Source organism: Anomaloglossus baeobatrachus, chromosome 5 (assembly GCF_048569485.1).
Source record: "Anomaloglossus baeobatrachus isolate aAnoBae1 chromosome 5, aAnoBae1.hap1, whole genome shotgun sequence".
Classification (NCBI taxonomy): Eukaryota; Metazoa; Chordata; class Amphibia; order Anura; family Aromobatidae; genus Anomaloglossus; species Anomaloglossus baeobatrachus.
In genome coordinates, this window is record NC_134357.1 from 348,949,670 (window position 1) to 348,965,526 (window position 15,857).

General features: G+C 50.7%; 1 protein-coding gene across 3 annotated transcripts in view; it reads left to right on the forward strand.

The window, feature by feature from the left end:
• Positions 1-5,078, forward strand: part of RBM39 (RNA binding motif protein 39) — a 134,342-nt gene extending 129,264 nt beyond the window's left edge. For all 3 annotated transcript variants that reach the window (XM_075349896.1, XM_075349895.1, XM_075349897.1), the window contains 2 exons: positions 4,118-4,196; positions 4,281-5,078. In XM_075349896.1, the coding sequence (XP_075206011.1) occupies positions 4,118-4,196; positions 4,281-4,381 (180 nt within the window). In that variant the 3' untranslated portion in view covers positions 4,382-5,078. The remainder of the gene's footprint in view (positions 1-4,117; positions 4,197-4,280) is intronic.
• Positions 5,079-15,857: the final 10,779 nt, after the last annotated feature.

The window sequence follows — 15,857 nt, forward strand, 5'->3', positions numbered from 1 at the left end:
TCAGTGGTGGCTTCTCCCCACTTCTCTGTCGAAAGGAAAATCCTTTCTGCCCCCATCCTGGGCTGTGGTCACGACGGACGCGAGCCTGTCGGGATGGGGAGCGGTTTTTCGCCACCACAAGGCTCAGGGAACCTGGACTCCGACAGAGTCTTCCCTTCAGATCAATGTTCTGGAGATACATCAACCACCAGGGCGGCACTCGCAGTCGTCAAGCCTTCCAAGAAGTCCGGCGGATTCTGCTGTGGGCGGAGGCCACAGCCTCCACCATCTCCGCGGTTCACATTCCGGGCGTAGAAAACTGGGAAGCAGACTTCCTCAGTCGCCAGGGCATGGACGCGGGGGAATGGTCTCTCCACCCGGACGTGTTTCAAGAGATCTGTTGCCGCTGGGGAACGCCGGACGTCGATCTCATGGCGTCTCGGCACAACAACAAGGTCCCGGCATTCATGGCACGGTCTCAGGACCACAGAGCTCTGGCGGCGGACGCCTTAGTTCAGGATTGGTCGCAGTTTCAACTGCCTTATGTATTCCCTCCTCTGGCAATGCTGCCCAGAGTGTTGCGCAAGATCAGGTCCGATTGCCGCCGCGCCATCCTCGTCGCTCCAGATTGGCCGAGGCGGTCGTGGTACCCGGATCTGTGGCATCTCACGGTGGGGCAACCGTGGGCGCTCCCAGACCGACCAGACTTGCTATCTCAAGGGCCATTTTTCCATCTGAGTTCTGCGGCCCTCAACCTGACTGTGTGGCCATTCAGTCCTGGCTCTTAGCGTCCTCAGGGTTGTCTCATGATGTCATTGCCACTATGAGACAGGCCAGGAAGCCAACGTCAGCCGAGATCTACCACAGAACTTGGAAGATCTTCTTAGCCTGGTGCTCTGAGAGGGGGTTTATCCCCTGGCCGTTTGCCTTACCCAGGTTTCTTTCCTTCCTTCAATCGGGATTGGACAAGGGTTTGTCTCTCGGCTCTCTCAAAGGTCAAGTCTCGGCGCTTTCCGTGTTTTTTCAAAAGCGTCTAGCCAGGCTTCCGCAGGTACGCACGTTCCTGCAGGGAGTTTGCCACATAGTCCCACCTTACAAGCGTCCGCTGGAACCCTGGGATCTCAACATGGTTCTACGGGCTCTTCAAAAACCACCTTTTGAGCCGCTGCGGGATGTCTCTCTATCACGTCTTTCGCAGAAGGTGGCATTTCTAGTGGCGGTTACTTCACTCCGTAGAGTGTCAGAGCTTGCAGCGCTGTCATGCAAAGGCCCTTTCCTGGTTTTTCACCAGGATAAGGTGGTTCTGCGTCCGGTCCCGGACTTTCTCCCTAAGGTGGTGTCCACTTTCCATCTCAATCAGGATATCTCTTTGCCTTCATTTTGCCCTCATCCAGTTCACCAATGTGAAAAGGATTTGCATTTGTTAGATCTAGTGAGAGCACTCCGGATCTACGTGTCTCGCACGGCGCCCCTGCGCCGCTCTGATGCGCTCTTTGTCCTTGTCGCTGGCCAGCGTAAGGGGTCGCAGGCTTCCAAGTCTACCTTGGCTCGGTGGATCAAGGAACCGATTTTTGAAGCCTATCGTTCTTCTGGGCTTCCGATTCCTTCAGGGCTGAAAGCCCATTCTACCAGAGCCGTGGGTGCGTCCTGGGCATTGCGGCACCAGGCTACGGCTCAGCAGGTGTGTCAGGCGGCTACCTGGTCGAGTCTGCACACCTTCACGAAACACCATCAGGTGCATACCTATGCTTCGGCAGATGCCAGCCTAGGTAGGCGAGTCCTTCAGGCGGCGGTTGCCCACCTGTAAGAGGGGGTCGTTTTTCGGCTCTTTTTATCGAGGTATTCTTTTACCCACCCAGGGACTGCTTTTGGACGTCCCAATTGTCTGGGTCTCCCAATGGAGCGACAAAGAAGGGAATTTTGTTTACTTACCGTAAATTCCTTTTCTTCTAGCTCCAATTGGGAGACCCAGCACCCGCCCCTGTTCCCTTCGGGCTGTTGTTCTTTTGTATACACATGTTGTTCATGTTGAATTGTTCTTTTGGTTCATGGTTTCAGTTCTCCGAACATCCTTCGGATTGAATTTACCTTAGACCAATTTATAAGTTTTCCTCCTTCCTGCTTTGGCACCAAAACTGATGGGCCCGTGATGCACGGGGGGTGTATAGGCAGAGGGGAGGGGTTACACTTTTTAAAGTGTAATGCTTTGTGTGGCCTCCGGAGGCAGTAGCTATACACCCAATTGTCTGGGTCTCCCAATAGGAGCTAGAAGAAAAGGAATTTACGGTAAGTAAACAAAATTCCCTTCTTTCCCCACTGTATGTTACGTTTGCTTCATATCTCACAGTGGAAATATAGGCTGTGACCTCTGCGGCCAAATAGTGATGTGCTGTACATATCATGCGGAGTATAAAAAGCTGTGACATTTGAAGCATATGGAAACAGAAAAGAAGCATCAGGATTCAATATTGAATTGTCCAAAAGTAATTTTTTTTATTATTTTACACCTGTTGATGGTGGTTGCTTGGTCCTGGATAACTCCTTAACCCCTTAACGACCCATGACGTACTGGGTACGTCATGGATCGTGTGCCGGCAAGCCCCGCCTTCTGCAGGCGGCGAACCGCGCACATATCAGCTGTTATTAACAGCTGACGTGTGCCTGCTAGCCGCGGGTGGAATCGCTTCCACCCGCGGCCATTAACCCCTTAAATTTCGCTGCCAAAATCTGACAGCGATATGTATATGGGCGCCGCCATGACAGTCACTTACCCCGCCCCCACCGGAAGTCACGTTACATGATCACGTGACTTTCGGTGGTTGCCATGGTAGCACAGGGTCATGTGATGACGCCTGTAGCGATCATGACTCACTTCCTCTCAATGCCGGAATACAGCCGGCATTGAAAGTAAAGCAGCAAATCTGCAGTTCTCAGCTCTGTAGCTGAGATCTGCAGATAGTGCAGAGCGATCGGATTGCTGATCGCTATAGCCCCCTAGAGGGACTAGTAAAATAAAAAAAAAGTTTTAAAAAATTAAAAAAACCTTAAAGTTCAAATCACCCCCCTTTCACCCCATTGAAAATTAAAGGGTTAAAAAAATAAAAAATACACACATTTGGTATCGCCGCGTTCAGAAATGCCTGATCTATCAAAATATATAAAATCAATGAATCTGATCAGTAAACTGCGTAGCGGCAAAAAAATTCAAAACGCCAAAATTACGTTTTTTGGTTGCAGCAAATTTTGCACAAAATGCAATAACAGACGATCAAAACGTAGCATCTCCGCAAAAATGGTACCGTTAAACATCAGGTTGAGACGCAAAACATAAGCCATCACTGAGCCTCAGATCCCAAAAAATGAGAATGCTACGGGTTTTGGAAAATGGCGCAAAACGTGCGCCACTTTTTTTTGGACAAGCTTGTGAATTTTTTTTAACCCCTTAGATACAAGTAAACCTATACATGCTTGGTGTCTACAAATGCGCACTGACCTGAGGCATCACATAGATGCATTAGTTTTACCATATAGTGAACACAGTGAATAAAATATCCAAAAAACTATTGTACGATCACACTTTTTTTGCAATTTTTCCGCACTTGGAATTTTTTTGCCGTTTTCCAGTACACTATATGGTAAAACGTATGATTTCATTTAAAAATACAACTCGTCCCGCAAAAATCAAGCCCTGATATGGCAAGATTGATGGAAAAATAAAAAAGTTACGCCTCTCGGAAGAAGTGGAGCAAAAACAGAAAGTGCCCGGGGGGCTGAAGGGGTTAATGCTTGAAACACAAGTCAGCCAACTTCTTGTGTAGGTAGACAAATTTGCAAGGTGAGATCTAGCAATCAAGTCCAAAAATAATTAAAAAAAATTAAACTTTTTTTTTTTTTTTTTTACATCCATCATGTAGGGAAAATTAGGAAAGAGGACGCGTTTCGGCCTTAAGTCCTTACTCTCTAATTTTTCCTACATGATGGATTTTTTTTTAAAAAGAATGAAATAAGTTTTATCCAATTTTTTTATTATTTTTGGACTTTATTGCTGGATCTCACCTTGCTCTCACCTTGCAGATTTTGTTTAACAAAGTGTGGTGTTTTTTTTTTTTTTAAAAAATCTTTCCCACTTACTTTACAGGGTAACGTTTATGTGAAATGTCCAACCATAGCATCTGCAATTGCAGCAGTTAATGCTTTGCATGGAAGGTGGTTTGCTGGTAAGTTGTTATACTTGTCAATTATATCATGTGTACTTGAAAACTTGGAAGTTACTTAAACTGATGAACCTTTCTTCTCCGTAGGCAAGATGATTACTGCTGCATATGTCCCTCTTCCAACTTATCACAGTCTCTTCCCGGATTCCATGACATCCACTCAGCTTCTGTTTCCTGTTCGTCGATGATTCTGACCCAGACTATTTTGTACATAGAATATACTATACTTTTCAAAAGAGTGTTGTAGGGATTCTTTTATTTAGATGCAGTTGGAAGGGAATGGGTGTATTGTATTTTTGTGTACAAAACTAAAACCTTAAAAATGAATGCAGTGCATTGGCTAAACAGCATTCAATCTGTTAATTTGCTGTGCTGCCTTACTGTCTAAGAGGAAATAGCTAGGACAGAAAAAGTAAAGGGCAATGGAAGAAATAAATACCTGAACTACTTGTTGTGTTGGGGGGTAAAAGTACAAATCACAAAACCTGTTACAGAAGTTGGAAAAAATTTAGTGCTTTAATATGTTTCTCAAAAAGATAGCAAACGAGGAAATTAAACTGCAGTTTGTCTCAAATGATTACATTTATGTATCTGTGAAATTTATTTTGTACATAGTTATGGTATTCCTTCTATACCAAACAAAATCTCAATGTGTTTCCAGGCAAGAAATGTAAGCGTTTGTTAGAAGGCTGTCAGGGAATGCATTGACATTTTGCTTGGTTGCCTATAATCTTTTTTGCTCTTTAAGCTCTGTGAGCTCTGAAATAATTTTATTTTTTGTTAATTTAGTGTGTTTGACAAGACTGCTTAATATTTCTATCCAACGACTTTCATATTTCAAGTATCTTTGTAAAGAAGCTCTCAAATAAAATTCTTTGAAACAAAGTGTTATTTTCTTTGGATGGGTTTAATGAGTCCTATAAGAATCAAGGCTTTTTGCAATTATTTTCTGTATTGAGGTCACAAGGTTTGTTTCTCTTAGAAAAGTTTTGTTTTGTTTTTTTTTAAATAAGCTACTTTAGATATATATAGATAGAGAGAGAGATGACATTACTTTACCCTCAATATCCAGCGCCAACTCTCTACTACCAGCGGTCTCTGCCTGAAGCTCACATCACTTGGATAGTGCTACAGCCAATCTGTGAACTCAGCAGCTCATGCAATCTCAATGGCAGACAAACAGAAGTATGGATGGAGGCTATAAAATTAAAGAAATATGGTGACACCCCCTGAGGCCTCCTATTATGGAATAACCTTGATGTAGAACTTTTTTTTTTTTTTATTTTGGAGGATTTCTCATGTATTCTACTCATTAATTTCTCATGATTCTACATGTATGTCATCGGCCGTGTCATATGCTGAGCCCGCATCTTTCTGGCACTTGACGGCTGATTGAGGCTGGTTTCAGATCAGCGGTTTCCTGCCGCACTCAAAGATCTGGCACAAGGGCAGTACAATACAGTTCACTGGCAAGCTGTCATGTGACAAGAGCATGTGACTGGGCTTGCCGCACTGTCTGTGAACTGTATTGTACTGTACTGCCCTGCCGGATCTTGGAGTGCGGCATGAAAACGCTGATCTGAAACCAGCCTTAGACAGCAGCCAAGTGCATCTTAAGTGAATCTCTCCACCCGTAGCTGTTAATCAGTTAAATGCCTCTGTCAATTTCTGATAGGGCATTTAACACACGCTAATAGGAAGTGTCAGTGATCCCGCCCATCAGCGCTCCCCCATCCTGTGGTCACGCTTCACTGCTCAGGTAATTACCTCTGTCTCATTACGATCCTCCTGTAAACAGCTGCGAGTTGGCATTAATCGTAATTTTAGCTATATAGAGTAGGGCATCAGCTCAGTTCTGTATAGCACAGGCAATCGGATGATCACAGCTTAAAGTCCCCTAAGACTATTAACCCCTTCACAACCTTGGAGGTACTTGCCTACCTAGGACATATAGGTACGTCCTGACTATCTTAGGGGTACTGGCGCCATGCCTGGTGCAATCACTGCCAGGGACTCTCTCCCATCAGCTGAGCTCTTACAGCCAGGGATGCTACCTGTTGCGTCCCAAGCTGTTTAACCCTCTAAATGCTGGAATTGATATTGATCACAGCACTTATGGGATTGGGACAGGGATCACGCTCCCTCTCCCCTCCGATCAGCGCCCCCGCAATGTAATCGCGAGGGCCCGATCGTCGCCATGGTGAGTGGTCTCCTTTATACATGATTCATGTTTGTTAAAATTACAGTAGTAAAATGGTAACATCAGGCTTTTAATCATTAGTGCAATAATCAAGCTGTTTAGGTAGCCTATAAAATATATTTATTGGAATACATGTTTAGAACACAAACAATATGCAATACACTGCAGTTAGTGGAAACAAACATTTTCAACAATGTATGGAATAAAATTTGTGCAATCTGAATTTGTTCTGAGAAATGGTATCTCCTCCATCAGATCCTCGTACATGGATGACCTCAAATCTGACCTAATTAGTCATATGAAAAAGTTTGGGCACCCCCTATTGATGTTGACCTTTTTTCTTTATAACAATTTGGGGTTTTGCAACAGCTATTTCAGTTTCATATCTATATATATAATTGCCTTATTCTGTCTGTCTGTCTGTCTGTCTGTCTGTCATGCTCCAAAATTGTGTCCTTACGGTGACACAAAGCTGATTGGCCGCTGGGCTCGCCATGGCCCCGCCCCCCCACACGGATTGGCCGCTCACCCAGGCTGCGCCCCCACACGGATTGGCCAGCCGCTCGCCCAGGCTCCGCCCCCCCCACAGATTGGCCTCTCGCCCCGGCACCCTGCAGGCATTGGCAATTCAGCCACGCCCCGCCCCCCTCACGCAATGCACGTTAGCTCTGGCCCCACCCCCTCCCTCCCCCCGCGCATTTCTCTAACTGACACGGCTGTCACGGAGGTGAGTACGGTACTCCCTATCCCCCCCCAACCCCCCCCCCCCCCCCCGGCCCCCGCTCCCAAAGGGGTGGTGTGGATACTCGCATGGTTACAAGCGCTGTCACGGAGGTGAGTACTGTACTCCCTCCCCCTCCCCCGGCCCCCGCTCCCACGGCAGTGGTGGGAGTGGTGTGGATACGTTGGTAACCATGCTCGCATGGTTACAAGCCCATCAAGGTCCTGCTGCGCCGGAAGGTCCACACGCACACACACAAACATACACACACATCAGATCACACTCACTCTCATACACACCTCACACACACCTCACATCGCATCCACATACTCACGACATCCTGGGATATCGCTTGCTTCTCGGCGGCGAAAATGTGCTGTTGTGATCTTCCAGGACCTGACGGAGGATCACATGGCCAGAAGCATGTGATATCCCCGGATGTTGTGAGTATGAGCGCGTAAGTGCGATATCGTCAGTGTCTGTGTGTGTGAGTGGATGCGATCGGGTGTGTGTGAGTGGATGCGATCGGGTGTGTGTGAGTGGATGCGATCGGGTGTGTGTGAGTGGATGCGATCGGGTGTGTGTGAGTGGATGCGATCGGGTGTGTGTGAGTGGATGCGATCGGGTGTGTGTGTGAGTGGATGCGATCGGGTGTGTGTGTGAGTGGATGCGATCGGGTGTGTGTGTGAGTGGATGCGATCGGGTGTGTGTGTGAGTGGATGCGATCGGGTGTGTGTGTGAGTGGATGCGATCGGGTGTGTGTGTGAGTGGATGCGATCGGGTGTGTGTGTGAGTGCATGCGATCGGGTGTGTGAGTGTCGGCAGAGGAGCAGGGCGTGCTGGAGGAGGCTGGGAGCAGAGAGGCTGATCATGGGGAAGAGGGAAATGCTGATGCTGAAGGAGGCTGGGATGGGAAAGCTGGGAAGAAGGAGGCTGGGAGGAGAGAGGCTGATCCTAGGGAAGGCTGGGGAGAGGAGGCTGATGCTGAGGGAGGCTGGAAGGAGAGAGGCTGATGCTGAGGGAGGCTGGGACGAGGGAGGCTGATGCTTAGGGAAGCTGATGCTGCAGGAGGCTGGAAGAACAGAGGCTGATGCTGGTGGAGGCTGATGCTTGGGGAGGCTGATGCTGGGGGAGACTGGGACAGGAAGGCTGATGCTGAGGGAGGCTGGGAGAGGGAGGCTGGGAGGAAGGAGGCTGGGAGGAGAGAGGCTGATCCTTGGGAAGGCTGGGAAAGGGAGGCTGATGCTGAGGGAGGCTGGAAGGAGAGAGCCTGATGCTAGGGACAGAGACGCTGATGCTGGGAGGAGAGAGGCTGATGCTGCGGGCAGAGAGGCTGATGATGCGGGTAGAGAGGCTGATGCTGGCGCAGCATGGCGGATGGAGCACGTTTGGTAATGCGCAGCATGGCGGATGGAGCACGTTTGGGAGTGCGCAGCATAGCGGATGGAGTACGTTTGGGAGTGCGCAGCATGGCGGATGGAGCACGTTTGGGAGTGCGCAGCATGGCGGATGGAGCACGTTTGGGAGTGCGCAGCATGGCGGATGCAGCACGATGGCGAGTGCGGAGTATGGCGGATGGAGCATGTTTGGGAGTGCGCAGCATGGCGGATGGACCACGTTTGGGAGTGCGCAGCATGGCGGATGGAGCACGTTTGAGAGTGCGCAGCATGGGAGATGGAGCACGATGGGGGGTGCGCAGCATAGGGGATGGAGCACAATAGGGAGTGCACTGCATGGGGGATGGAGCACGATGAGGAGTGCCCAGCATGGCGGATGAAGCACGTTTAGGAGTGCACAGCATGGCGGATGGAGCACGTTTGGGAGTGCGCGGCATGGCGGATGGAGCACGTTTGGGAGTGCGCAGCATAGATGATGGAGCACGATGGGGGGTGCGCAGCATAGGGGATAGAGCACGATGGGGAGTGCGCTGCATGGGGCATGGAGCACGATGGGGAGTGTGGAGTATGGCGGATGGAGCACGTTTGGGAGTGCGCAGCATGGTGGATGGAGCACATTTGGGAGTGCGCAGCATGGCGGATGGAGCACGTTTAGGAGTGCGCAGCATGGGAGATGGAGCACGATGGGGAGTGCGCAGCGTGGCGGATGGAGCACGATGGGGAGTGCGCAGCATGGGGAATGGAGCACGATGGGAAGTGCGCAGCATGGCGGATGGAGCACGTTTGGGAGTGCGCAGCATGGCGGATGGAGCACGTTTGGGAGTGCGCAGGATGGGAGATGTAGCACGATGGGGGGTGCGCAGCATAGGGGATGGAGCACGATCGAGAGTGCACACCTCCCCCCAACACACACACACACGCGCGCGCGCGCACTGCACAACACACCACACACACACACTGGAAACCACAAACAACTGCCCTACACAGACACCCACACACAGACAACGCTGCACACACAAATATACGCACATACCGCACATATATATAACAAAAATCATACATGAACTACACAATACGTAAATTCTAGAATACCCGATGCGTAGAATCGGGCCACCTTCTAGTATCTAATAAATGATGGACTCAGTAATATTTCTGGATTGAAATGAGGTTTTTCTTTGTCGCTCCTAATTGGGAGACCCAGACAATTGGGTGTATAGCTACTGCCTCCGGAGGCCACACAAAGTACTACACTTAAAAGTGTAAGGCCCCTCCCCTTCTGGCTATACACCCCCCCGTGGGATCACGGGCTCCTCAGTTTTATGCTTTGTGCGAAGGAGGCCAGACATCCACGCATAGCTCCACTGTTTAGTCAGCAGCAGCTGCTGACTATGTCGGATGGAAGAAAAGAGGGCCCATACGAGGGCCCCCAGCATGCTCCCTTCTCACCCCACTTTCTGTCGGCGGTGTTTAAGGTTGAGGTACCCATTGCGGGTACGGAGGCTGGAGCCCACATGCTGATTCCTTCCCCATCCCCATTAGGGCTCTGGGTGAAGTGGGACTTTACCGGTCTCCGGGCACTGAGGCCGTGCTCCATCCACAGCCCCTGGAGGATCTGCTGGATACGGAGCGGAGTTTCCTCAGGGACAGGACCCTGCTCCATCAAGGTACTCCGTGTCCCCGTGCTTATCGCACGCACACTGCAGCATTGCTGGGTGTGTTAGTGCGCCGGGGTAAACAGCGCTGCTGCGCTTGTGCCGTTACTCACTACAGCTCTGCTGAGTGAGGTGACTTAGTACGATCGGCCGTTCCGGCCGCGGGGGTCAGTTTTTACTGCATCGCGGCTGGGATTTGTGGTGCGCCGGGGACTTCCGCGCTGGCCGTGCATATATGACGGCCGCGCTAGATTACTACAGTCCCCGGCTTTTGCGGCCTAGTTCGTATCGTTCCCGCCGTCAGACCTGCCAGTCAGGAGGAGGGCGGGACGCTGTACAGACCAGCAGCGCTAAGAGCTGGAGTCTGTTTTACATACTCCAGCCCTCACACTAGGCACAGTGGGACGCAGTTTCCCGCACTTTTGTTTGTGACGCCCACGGTCCGCCCCTCTTCACAGGACGCCGGCAGCCATTCCTGCCTGCACGCTGAGCTGCAGAGGGGAGACTCAGACAAGGGATTCTACGACCTCACACCCGCTTTTCAGCGGGCGGTAAGCAGCCCTCAAGGGCTCTCCCCCACTTGTGCCATAGTGTACTTTGTATTTTGTGCTGGCAATACTTTGCACTGTACAGTCGCTGGTGATTTTCTGCTATATACCCTCCTTAGATTTCTCAAGGAGACAACAGCATGTCGTCCGCAAAAAGCAAAAGTGCCAAGGCACGGACTTTTTATGCTGCTTGTACCGCATGTGGGGCTACTCTACCGACAGGTTCCACTGACCCCCATTGTGTGCAGTGCTCGGCCCCTGTGGCAATTGCTCAGCCGGGGCCGCTGCTAGAACCTGTGAATGCTGTCCAGGTGACAGGGACGGAGTTTGCAGCTTTTGCTGACAGATTGTCTATGACTATGTCTAAAATTCTTGAAACATTGCAGTCTAGACCAGTAACTCAGACCATGGGCACTGTTGATTAATTGCCACCTTGTCCCCCTCAGCTGGACCACTTCCTAGCTCCGGGGGTGTCACATGCACCCCAGGGTGACGGCTCTGACTCGGACGACAGTCCCAGACAACCTAAGCGGGCTCGCTATGAGCGACCCTCAACTTCATCACACTGGTCAGGGTCCCAGCGGGACGACTCTCTGTGTGATGAGGCGGATGTAACTGATCAGGAGTCTGATGCTGGGGCCGCTCTCAATCTAGATACCCCGGATGGTGACGCCATAGTGAATGATCTTATAGCGTCCATCAATAAGATGTTAGATATTTCTCCACCAGCTCCTCTTGCGGAGGAGGCAGCTTCACAGCAGGAGAAATTCCATTTCAGGTATCCCAAGCGTAAATTAAGCACTTTTCTGGACCACTCTGACTTTAGAGACGCAATCCAGAAACACCACGCTTATCCAGATAAGCGTTTTTCCAAACGGCTTAAAGATACACGCTATCCTTTTCCCCCTGACGTGGTCAAGGGCTGGACACAGTGTCCCAAGGTGGACCCTCCAATCTCCAGGCTTGCAGCCAGATCTCTAGTTGCAGTGGAAGATGGGGCGGCACTTAAAGATGCCACTGACAGACAGATGGAGCTCTGGTTAAAATCCATCTATGAAGCGATTGGAGCGTCGTTGGCGCCAGCATTCGCAGCCGTATGGGCACTCCAAGCTATTTCAGCTGGGCTTACACAGGTCGACACGGTCACACGTACATCTGCTCCGCAGGTGGCACCCTTGACCTCTCAAATGTCTGCATACGCGTCTTACGCGATTAATGCTGTCCTAGACTCTACGAGCCGTACGGCGGTGGCGTCAGCCAACTGTGGTTTTACGCAGAGCCCTGTGGTTGAGAGAATGGAAGGCAGATTCTTCTTCCAAGAAGTGCTTAACCAGTTTGCCTTTTTCTCGTGACCGATTGTTTGGTGAGCGTTTGGATGAAATCATTAAACACTCCAAGGGTAAGGATTCATCCTTACCTCAGCCCAGACAAAACAAACCCCAACAGAGGAGGGGACAGTCTGGTTTTCGGTCCTTTCGAGGCTCAGGCAGGTCCCAATTCTACTCGTCCAAAAGGACTCAAAAGGATCAGAGGGGCTCAGATTCTTGGCGGACTCAATCACGCCCAAAAAAGCCAGCCGGAAGAACCGTTACCAAGACGGCTTCCTCATGACTCTCAGCCTCCTCTCTCCGCATCCTTGGTCGGTGGCAGGCTCTCCCGCTTTGGCGACATTTGGCTGTCACAGGTCAAAGACCGTTGGGTGAGAGACATTCTGTCTCACGGGTACAGGATAGAGTTCAGCTCTCGTCCTCCAACTCGCTTCTTCAGAACTTCCCCACCGCCCGACCGAGCCGATGCTCTGCTACAAGCGGTGTCCGCTCTAAAGGCGGAAGGAGTGGTGACTTCTGTTCCTCTTCAGGAACAAGGTCACGGTTTTTACTCCAATTTGTTTGTGGTGCCAAAGAAAGACTGGTCGTTCCGTCCCGTCCTGGATCTAAAGCTGCTCAACAAACACGTAAAAACCAGGAGGTTCCGGATGGAATCTCTCCGCTCCGTTATCGCCTCAATGTCTCAAGGAGATTTCCTAGCATCAATAGACATCAAGGATGCTTATCTCCACGTGCCAATTGCGCCAGAGCATCAGCGTTTTCTACGCTTCGTTATAGGAAGCGAACACCTGCAGTTCGTAGCTCTACCTTTCGGGCTGGCGACAGCCCCTCGGGTCTTCACCAAGGTCATGGCAGCAGTAGTAGCAGTCCTGCACTCGCAAGGTCACTCCGTGATCCCGTATTTGGACGATCTACTTATCAAGGCACCCTCTCAAGAGGCATGCCAACACAGCCTGAACGTTGCACTGAAGACTCTCCAGAGTTTCGGGTGGATTATCAACTTTTCAAAGTCAAATCTAACCCCGACCCAATCACTAACATATCTTGGCATGGAGTTTCATACTCTCTCAGCGATAGTGAAACTGGACAAACAGTGCTCGCTACAGATAGGGATGCAATCTCTCCTTCAGGGCCAGTCGCATCCCTTGAGGCGCCTCATGCACTTCCTAGGGAAGATGGTAGCAGCAATGGAAGCAGTTCCTTTTGCGCAGTTTCATCTGCGTCCACTACAATGGGACATTCTCCGCCAATGGGACGGGAAGTCGACGTCCCTCGACAGGGAGGTCTCCCTCTCTCAGGCAGCCAAGGAATCTCTCCGGTGGTGGCTTCTTCCCACCTCATTGTCAAAAGGAAAGTCGTTCCTACCCCCATCCTGGGCGGTGGTCACGACAGATGCGAGTCTATCAGGGTGGGGAGCAGTGTTTCTCCACCACAGGGCTCAAGGTACGTGGACTCGGAAAGAGTCCACCCTTCAGATCAATGTTCTGGAGATCAGAGCAGTCTATCTTGCCCTACAAGCCTTCCAACAGTGGCTGGAAGGCAAGCAGATCCGAATTCAGTCGGACAACTCCACAGCGGTGGCATACATCAACCACCAAGGGGGAACACGCAGTCGGCAAGCCTTCCAGGAAGTCCGGCGGATTCTGACGTGGGTGGAAGACACGGCATCCACCATATCCGCAGTTCACATCCCAGGCGTAGAAAACTGGGAAGCAGACTTTCTCAGTCGCCAGGGCATGGACGCAGGGGAATGGTCTCTTCACCCGGACGTGTTTAAGGAGATCTGTCGCCGCTGGGGGATGCCGGACGTCGACCTGATGGCGTCACGGCACAACAACAAGGTCCCGGTTTTCATGGCACGGTCTCACGATCACCGAGCTCTGGCGGCAGACGCCTTAGTTCAAGATTGGTCGCAGTTCCGGCTACCGTATGTGTTCCCACCTCTGGCATTGTTGTCCAGAGTGCTCCGCAAAATCAGGTCCGACTGCCGCCGCGCCATTCTCGTCGCTCCAGACTGGCCAAGGAGGTCGTGGTACCCGGATCTGTGGCACCTCACGGTAGGCCATCCGTGGGCACTACCAGACCGTCCAGACTTGCTGTCTCAAGGGCCGTTTTTCCATCTGAATTCTGCGGCCCTGAACCTGACTGTGTGGCCATTGAGTCCTGGATCCTAGCGGCCTCAGGTTTATCTCATGAAGTGGTTGCCACCATGAGACAGGCTAGGAAGCCATCCTCCGCCAAGATCTACCACAGGACGTGGAGGATATTCCTATCTTGGTGCTCTGCTCAGGGAGTTTCTCCCTGGCCTTTTGCATTGCCTACTTTTCTTTCCTTCCTGCAGTCTGGGTTGGAAAAAGGTTTGTCGCTTGGCTCCCTTAAGGGTCAAGTCTCCGCGCTATCCGTATTTTTTCAGAAACGCCTGGCGCGACTTCCTCAGGTACCCACGTTCCTGCAAGGGGTTTGTCATATCGTCCCCCCTTACAAGCAGCCATTGGAGCCCTGGGACCTGAACAAGGTTCTAATTGCTCTCCAAAAGCCGCCTTTCGAGCCTATGAAGGAGGTTTCCCTTTCTCGTCTTTCACAGAAAGTGGCCTTTCTAGTGGCGGTCACGTCTCTTCGGAGAGTGTCCGAGCTGGCGGCGTTATCATGCAGATCTCCATTCCTGGTGTTTCACCAGGACAAGGTAGTTCTGCGTCCAATTCCAGAATTTCTTCCCAAGGTGGTATCTTCCTTTCATCTCAATCAAGATATCACTTTACCGTCTTTGTGTCCGCATCCAGTTCACCAATTTGAAAAAGGTTTGCATTTATTGGATCTGGTGAGAGCACTCAGGATCTACATTTCCCGCACGGCGCCTCTGCGCCGCTCGGATGCACTCTTTGTCCTTGTCGCTGGTCAGCGTAAAGGGTCGCAAGCTTCCAAATCCACCCTTGCGCGTTGGATCAAGGAACCAATTCTTCACACCTACCGTTCTGCTGGGCTTCCGATTCCATCAGGACTGAAGGCCCATTCTACCAGAGCCGTGGGTGCGTCCTGGGCATTACGGCACCAGGCTACGGCTCAGCAGGTGTGCCAGGCGGCTACCTGGTCGAGTCTGCACACTTTTACCAAGCATTATCAGGTGCATACCTACGCTTCGGCGGATGCCGGCCTAGGTAGACAAGTCCTTCAGGCGGCGGTGGCTCACCTGTAGGAAAGGGCTGTTTGACGGCCCTATCACGAGGTATTCTTTTACCCACCCAGGGACTGCTTTTGGACGTCCCAATTGTCTGGGTCTCCCAATTAGGAGCGACAAAGAAGAAGGGAATTTTGTTTACTTACCGTAAATTCCTTTTCTTCTAGCTCCAATTGGGAGACCCAGCACCCGCCCTGTTTTCTTAGGAAGTTTGTTTTTTTCGGGTGCACATGTTGTTCATGTTGAACAGTTCAGTTCTCCGAGGTTGTTTCTCGGGTTGAATTTGTATTTAAAACAGTTATTGGCTTTCCTCCTTCTTGCTTTTGCACTAAAACTGAGGAGCCCGTGATCCCACGGGGGGGTGTATAGCCAGAAGGGGAGGGGCCTTACACTTTTATGTGTAGTACTTTGTGTGGCCTCCGGAGGCAGTAGCTATACACCCAATTGTCTGGGTCTCCCAATTGGAGCTAGAAGAAAAGGAATTTACGGTAAGTAAGCAAAATTCCTTTCATTGTACTAACTGAAAATGTGCAATCCGCATTTAAACAAAATTTGACCGGTGCAAAAGTATGGGCACCTCAACATAAAAGTGACATTAATATTTCTTTATCGGTCCTTTGGGAGGCCCAGACCATGGTTGTTT